Source organism: Penaeus chinensis, chromosome 28, assembly GCF_019202785.1.
Source record: "Penaeus chinensis breed Huanghai No. 1 chromosome 28, ASM1920278v2, whole genome shotgun sequence".
Taxonomy (NCBI): domain Eukaryota; kingdom Metazoa; phylum Arthropoda; class Malacostraca; order Decapoda; family Penaeidae; genus Penaeus; species Penaeus chinensis.
In genome coordinates this window covers 17,466,216-17,474,873 of record NC_061846.1, presented here as the reverse complement: position 1 = coordinate 17,474,873, position 8,658 = coordinate 17,466,216, and the positions used below count along the sequence as shown (strand labels likewise).

Below are 8,658 nucleotides of genomic sequence, written 5' to 3'. Positions count from 1 at the left end.
GAGGAAGAGCGAAACCTTCATACACGGGGACCATGTGAGTAACACCATCACCAGAGTCGCAAACCTGACCAGTGGTGCGACCGGAGGCATAAAGAGATAATACAGCCTGGATGGTAACGTACATAGCAGGCATAGAGAAAGACTCAAACATGATCTGAGTCATCTTCTCACGGTTGGCCTTGGGGTTGAGGGGAGCCTCAGTGAGAAGTGTGGGGGACTCCTCAGGGGCAACACGGAGCTCATTGTAGAACGTGTGGTACCAGATCTTCTCCATGTCATCCCAGTTAGTGATAATACCGTGCTCAATGGGGTACTTGAGGGTGAGGATACCACGCTTGCTCTGGGCCTCATCACCGACGTAGGCATCCTTTTGACCCATACCGACCATTACACCCTGGTGACGGGCACGGCCAACGATGGAGGGGAAGACGGCACGAGGGGCGTCGTCTCCGGCGAAGCCAGCCTTGACCATGCCGGACCCATTGTCGCATATGAGTGCACACGCGTCTTCTTCGTCACACATGGTCGTAATGCAGGTAAGCTGTCAAAAGGTTGCCTGTCTGAAAAAAGACGAAGAATTTAGTGTGGAAGAAAATCTAATATTGTTTGAGCATTCTGGAAGCAAAATTTATGTTGCATTATTATTTTAATATACACAAGTTTGCCAACTAGACATGCATGTGTATGTATGTGTGTGCATTTCCATATATATATTCTATTTCTATGAAACTCACTATTTGTTTTTATATAAATGATATACACGTATATGTATGCTTACATATATACATATATGTGCTTACGTATTTACATATATGCAGTAATCCGCACTTGTCACTAAAGCACTCCAAATACTTAGAACGAAAATCTCCTTTGAGGAAGCACGGCCCCGGGAAAACTTACCAGCACTTGAGTCTAGGTTGTGACTAAACCTTTACTGCGAGATCCTCGCTTAAATACACTCCTCCCTTTAGGTAAACGGTACTTTGAAGCTCGAAATGTACAGGTAGTCCGCAACTGCAACCGCTGTTTTCTATAAAGGGAGAGAGAACTTGGGTTACCGTTTTTTCATGCACTTAAACATGTGTTTCTACTCCGCTTGTTGGATGCTGGCCAATCTAAGGGGATTCCTTCTATCAGAGAACAAATGAAGCTTATGTCAAAGAAGAGGTAAGAGGATGTGAGGAGTTATCAGCTAGGTTTTTCTCTTATTAGACTCCTATTCCTCCAATGAAGAAATATTCCTTAATCAAAGACAAAGGTAACATCCATCGAGTGCTGCAAGGCAGAGAAATGTGTGTATGTGTATATATTAATATATATGTGTGTGTGTGTGTGTGTGTGTGTGTGTGTGTGTGTGTGTGTGTGTGTATGTGTGTGTGAATATATATACAAATATATATACACATGTATATGTATATACACACATACATGCATATAGGCATATATACATACATATATGTATATATATGTATGTGTGTATGTATATACATGTATTTGTGTGCATGTGTCTTGTGAGTTTGCAATGTTATATACTTATATATGCAGACATTCATAGGCATATATAGTGTATCATGTGTGTATGTATATGTATATATATGTATTTGTATGTGTGTGTGTGTTAATATATATATGCTTATATAACACATATATACATACATATGTGTATATTTTGTATATAGTATATACATACTGTACGCACACACATACATATGTATCTACAGTATCTATTATATATATGTATATATACATACATCAAGTATAGTTGTAGGTATGCATGTGGGCATAATCATGAATAACTGTAAGGATGTTCAGCATCAAAATATACACAGGAAAACAAAGAAAGAAGTTTTAGCACTAAGTTAATAATCACTTACGCGAAAACTGTAGCTGTGCTGCAAAATGATCTTAAATGAGAGTGGAATATTTTTAACAACAAGGTTTTATTCACCCTATACTGTTTCTTTTGTATCAGTTTTTCTGTATAAATAATACGTATGTAGAGTTTTGCTATGTAGATATGAGGCAGGAAGATCTATTTTTCAAGGAAATTTAATAGCGCAAACACAGCAGTTCAGCGCAAGACAATTATTGGCTCTTGTTTAATTATAAAATGTCTTTTTTCGTGTCAGTGTTTGCAAGTAAAAAGAAAACGTAAAAGGTTCATGTTACTCTTGAAAATCAAGTACAATTATCCTTTGTATCCAAACTGTACTTCTTAGTTATCATGTCAATCTCCAGGCGTTCCCTTTATCTTCAAAAAGCGTAAATAAGAAAAGTGCAGAACAGATAGGAAAAAAAACACGTTGGTATCTCAGATTTCTCCTCGGTGTGACAGCGTCTTCAATAAACATTCTTGTATTGGATTTCCCGTACTTTATTCATTGTGATCAGTAGAAAGGCTGTTTATTTAAGATAAAGTTGAACATAGCAGCCAAATAACTATGGTGTGGGTTCGCACATAACGTCAGTAAGATTATCTTATAACATTGATAATGCGACGCTGATTGTGAAAGAATAAATGTATATGTATATAAGTGTATATTTATACTTATTTATACTTATTTACTATTATGTAACTTTTTACTATGATAGTGCAAGCCTTATGTTCAACAGAGATTATTTCAATCAATATTGTGATTTATTCCTTATATATATATATATATATATATATATATATATATATATATAAAGGTCGGGTGTATGCTTTTAAGGAGTAAAATCACGCAATTCCAATCCTTGAATCTCGAAAGATTCGCAGTCTGATTTACGTTAATCTTTGTCTTCAAATACATATATGCTGATTTTATTAAGGAAACATTGGTTTGCATTTTAGACACGTTTCCTTTTTTCTAGAATGAAAGAGAAATGAGACATGAATTACGATCGTGTTAAATAGACTACTCACAATGCACTATGAATTACTTCTTTGGAGATTGCCCTTTTTCATACCTTTATTTTATCTATTTATTTATTTATTTATTTTACCGAGTGAAAAAAATCATCAAAATACTTGTATTTTTGTATTCATACTTTTCACGTTAACTTTTTCCCCCAAGTACCACATCTGTCTCCAAGAGCTACACTGAGAGAGAAAGAGTGTTGATGAAATAGTCCTTAATAAGATTCACATGGTTTAAGTTGTGAAAAGATGATTGTTTTTTTGTTTCTTAGTAATGCCTTCGTTTTCAGAACTAGTGAAAAACAAACTCTCCCGATGTCGACGCTATTGTAGAAGCCATAATTGACACTCGTAAGACTAAAATTTAGTTGTGTGTATTTCATAATCCCCCCTCCCCACACACACACACACATTTTCTCTCACTATATATATATATATACATATATATATATGTGTGTGTGTGTGTGTATATACACATACATACATACATACATACATACATACATGCATGCATGCACGCATACACACACACATATGTATGTGTGTGTATGCGTGCGTGCGTGTTCGCGCCTTTTTCTGTCTCTCTATATCTGTCTCTCTCTCTATGTACATACATATACATATATATACATATACACACATCTATATATACACGTATATATGCATGCTAGCGCGTTTCTCTCTTTCTTTGTCTTTATATATATATATATATATATATATATATATATATATATATATATATATATATATATATATGTATGTATGTATGTATATACATATATACGTACAGTATATATATATACATGTCTAAATACACGTAAGTCTACTCTCTATTTCAAAATATTGAGAAATTAACAAAATAATAATGGAATAGAAATAATCTTTTGTTTTTTTAATGTATTTACCTTAGCAAAAGGTTTCCTTATATTTTCCTTCGTCTGGGAGGAAAGTAAACTATAATAAAACGGAAGTGAATTTATGTATCTGATTCTACTTTATTTTTAGAAGCATTTGCGGTGGACGATGCCGGGGCCTGATTCTTCGTATTCCTCCTTGGTGATCCACATTGCCTGGAAGGTGGACAGAGAGGCCAAGATGGAACCACCGATCCACACGGAGTATTTACGCTCGGGAGGAGCAATGATCTTGATCTTGATGGTGGAAGGAGCAAGAGTTGTGATTTCCTTCTGCATGCGGTCAGCAATACCAGGGTACATGGTGGTACCGCCAGACATGACAATGTTAGCAAACAGATCCTTCCTGATATCAATGTCGCACCTCATGATGGAGTTGTGGACGGTCTCCTGAACACCAGCAGATTCCATACCAAGGAAGGAAGGCTGGAACAAAGCCTCGGGACAACGGAAACGCTCATTGCCAATGGTGATGACCTGACCGTCGGGAAGCTCATAGGATTTGTCCAGAGATGTAGACGCAGCGGCAACGTTCATCTCATTGTCGAAGTCGAGGGCAATGTAGCAAAGCTTCTCCTTGATGTCACGAACGATTTCACGTTCAGCGGTGGTAGTGAAAGAATAGCCACGTTCAGTCAAGATCTTCATCAGGTAGTTGGTAAGGTCACGACCAGCAAGATCAAGACGAAGGATAGCATGAGGAAGAGCGAAACCTTCATACACGGGGACCATGTGAGTCACACCGTCACCAGAGTCGCAAACCTGACCAGTGGTACGACCAGAGGCGTACAGGGACAGCACAGCCTGGATAGTAATGTATGTGGCAGGAAGGCTGAAGGACTCGAACATTATCTGAGTCATCTTCTCACGGTTGGCCTTGGGGTTGAGGGGAGCCTCAGTGAGAAGTGTGGGGGACTCCTCGGGGGCAACACGGAGTTCATTGTAGAAGGTGTGGTACCAGATCTTTTCCATGTCGTCCCAGTTGGTGATAATACCGTGCTCAATGGGGTACTTGAGGGTGAGGATACCACGCTTGCTCTGGGCCTCATCACCGACGTAGGCGTCCTTCTGACCCATACCGACCATCACACCCTGGTGACGGGCGCGGCCGACGATGGAGGGGAACACGGCGCGAGGGGCGTCGTCTCCGGCGAAGCCGGCCTTGACCATGCCGGAGCCATTGTCGCAAACGAGCGCGCATGTGTCTTCGTCGTCACACATGGTGGTAATGTGGCCAAGTTGTTACAGGAATACCTTGGGAAGTGAGAAAAATAGATAAATATAGAGAAAGTTCTGCTTGATATGACCTGTCCTAAACGTATAGACATTAAACGGATTTTCTCTAAATATGTTATCACTTTCTGAAAACCTTGTCACTATACCAGTAAAGAAATATAAAGCTGTACCTAAATGACATATTGTATGCCTGTATTCTAAATATCTGCTTAAAGAACAACATTTTGAATCCATTGTGTCGGTATCTGCATATAAAACATGATGCCCAAAATTTTGGGATTCAGGGGAAGCAGTCGCTTCTTTACTGCCTATGTGCACATGTACAGTATGCTTTCGTGAATATGGCATATAGTATCTAATTATATAGAATATGTGTTTCCTGCATCCACATGTCTAGACAAATTCTAAATCACTGTTAGAAAGTAAACAAGAGCACACGCACATACACAGATACGCAGATATAGACGCACGCACACACACACACACACACACACACACACACACATATATATATATATATATGCATATATGTGTGTGTATGTATATAAACATGTGTGAAAAAATGACATAACGCAGTGGTAGGGCGCTTGGTTTGCAATTACAAGGTCCTGGTTTTGCCCCGGTTCCCCCTCGCAGTCGAGTCAGCTGTACATGAGTAGTGATATGCTGACATCAGTATACTGCAGACAAAGTCGGGGAGTAAAGGAACTAACCACTCTAACGCATCGTCCCACGGCATAGTATGCATGTTTTTCTATGCTCATGTCCCTTACGATATGTGTATGTTTATATTGATGATAATATAATCACACACTTCAAGTTAATGCTTCAGTTTTCGACACATTTCGTTGAGTCACAGATATCAACATGCATTTTCACGCAATGCCCATAACTGAACTGATTACTGAATAATATTATTTAAGCTCAGTTCTTAGTTTACATAAACCGGAATAGATTCAGAGCCTAAAGCTTCAATTTTTGGGTCTATGAGACTTACAGAATCTTCAAGCACGATCATTGGAGCACTTACCAACACCGAGTCTTGAAGCGACTAAACCCTTTCTGTGAGACCCGCGCTTAAATACACGCCTCCCTTCAGGTAGATTAATGGGTTACCGTTTTCTTATGTTCTAAAATACGTGTCACCACTCCTGTTATTGGACATAGGCCAATATAGGGCGATTCCATCCATCTGATTATGGATGAGGCCTGTGTTACTGAAGTCTCCAATATCTAGAATTCGTGATATCAGTGCAGAAATATATCCGTATGTATGTATATATAAAAATATATATGTATATATATGAATATATATATACATATATACATACATTCATATATATACGAGAATATGTATATATGGCTATATATGTCTATACGTATATATACATATGTGTGTGTGTGTGTAGTATATATACATCATACACAAACACACACGCATATATATTCATATTATATAAGTAGAGAGAGAAAGAGAGAGAAAGAGGGGGGGGGAGAGAGCGAGAAAGGCAGAGACAGACAGAGAACACTAAAACTTACACTGGCAAGACGGGAGATCGGTAATAAATATACTAGAGGTACGAGACAGGAACAAAGAATCTGTGTCTGATTGGCAGTAAATATTCATGCGAGACACAAAGGAGAAACTTCACGTAAAAGAAGAAACAAAGAAACAAAAGACAAAATAAAATGCCTTTGTATATATAAATATATATATATATATATATATATATATATGTATATGTTTATATATGTATATATACATATATATATATACATCTATACATATACGTATGCATGTGTATATATACATATATACATATATAAATACATATACATACGTATAATTATGATACTAACGATAATGATTATGACAAAAAAAGGCATAATGATAATAATAATGATAATGATAACAATGATAATCATGGTAATAAAGATAATTATAATAATAATGATAACAATAGTAACTATAAAATTAAAGATGATAATTATTATTCTCATCATTATATTATTATTATTATTGTTATTATTATTATTATCATTATCATCATTGTAACTCATATTAATGAAAATGGTAAAGATGATAACGATGATGATACTAATAATGATAATAGTAATAATAATAATTGTAAAACTACTACTAATAATAATAATACTAATAGTCATAATAATACTAATAGTAATAATAATGATAGCAATAATGATAATAATTACAGTAACGGTAATAATAACAATGACAATAATCAGAAAAATAATATCCTTGATAATTATAATGAAAGTAATAGTGAAGCTAAAGTGACCTACCGAATATACATAGAAGAATGTATGTGGGAGAATCGCCAACACAATCGGAATGCTGTGTATAGCCAACATAAGCAATGAATTATATTTTTGTTATTGTGAAAATCGAATAAGTCTTGGATCGGGATATATATAAACATACGATATATATATATATATATATATATATATATATATATATATGTTTATACATATATATGTATGTATGTATATATATGTATGTATATTTGTATATATGTATATGCATGTATATATGTGTATATATATAATGTATGTGTACACACACACACATGCACACATACCCATATATATATATATATATATATATATATATATATATATATATATATATATATATATATATATATGTTTGAATATATATATGTATGAGTGTGTGTGTGTATTTGTGTGTTCATGTGTGTGTGTGCACGTATGTGTATACACACACAAATTCACACACACACACATATAGAGAGAAAGAGAGCAAGACGGAAAGAAAGAAAAACAGATTGATGTACAGATTGATATAGATGCATGTGTTTGCAAGCACAAGCGCACTCGATGCATGCATGCACTCCTTATGTGAATGTTTATGCACAACAGAGACAAGTAAAAGCCATTTTCAATATACACAAGTCTACCACAAGACTCCAATTGACCACAAACTAATTTTCTGTGAGGATACGTGCTTTTCAAATACGTAGGCAACACCAATAATCAACAACAATCCCGGCCTCGATTTAATGAACATTTCTTTATTCTACTTTTGATATATACATACATACATACACATATACATATATTATATATATATATATATATATATATTATATATACATATATATGTATATATATATAAAAGTGTGTGTGTGTGTGTGTGTAAATATATGTGATATATATATATATATATATATATATATATATATATATATATATATATACACTAGAGACACATATGTATAACACACATACATACACACATGCACGCGCGCGCACATACGTATATATACATAAAAACATAATGGACATTATATAAACACACAAAGACACACATATGTATGATGTATATATAGAGGCAAATAGATGGAAATTTGTTTATTTGTACTTTAATCATCTTACCCATCTTGCACTTAATTATCATAATCATGCAGCATTGCCGCAACAGGAACCTCATCTCGTCATATCGAGTTCTTTATTATACTGCAATATATTCATTTGAATTGTTATATGCATCTTTCATTTACATAGGGACTCATACTTTCTTAGTATTTTTTTCTGTAAATATTATGTATTTATCTACAATGAAGG

The 8,658-nt window shown here is 35.2% G+C and overlaps 2 protein-coding genes across 2 annotated transcripts in view; both read right to left on the bottom strand.

Annotated features, from left to right (window-relative positions):
- Positions 1-560, bottom strand: part of LOC125040205 (actin-like) — a 1,280-nt gene extending 720 nt beyond the window's left edge. The window contains exon 1 of the mRNA XM_047634751.1: positions 1-560. This exon is cut by the window's left edge and continues 720 nt beyond it. Within this exon, the coding sequence (XP_047490707.1) occupies positions 1-523 (523 nt within the window). The 5' untranslated portion in view covers positions 524-560.
- Positions 561-3,874: 3,314 nt separating this feature from the next.
- LOC125040252 (actin-like) lies at positions 3,875-5,067 on the bottom strand. The gene has a single exon (XM_047634807.1). It carries the CDS (start codon positions 5,032-5,034, stop codon positions 3,901-3,903), a length of 1,134 nt encoding a protein of 377 aa, XP_047490763.1. The 5' UTR covers positions 5,035-5,067; the 3' UTR covers positions 3,875-3,900.
- Positions 5,068-8,658: the final 3,591 nt, after the last annotated feature.

Excerpts from the sequence above, each read along its gene's own strand:
- LOC125040252 (XM_047634807.1), bottom strand. The coding sequence starts at position 5,034 with ATGTGTGACGACGAAGACACATGCGCGCTCGTTTGCGACAATGGCTCC.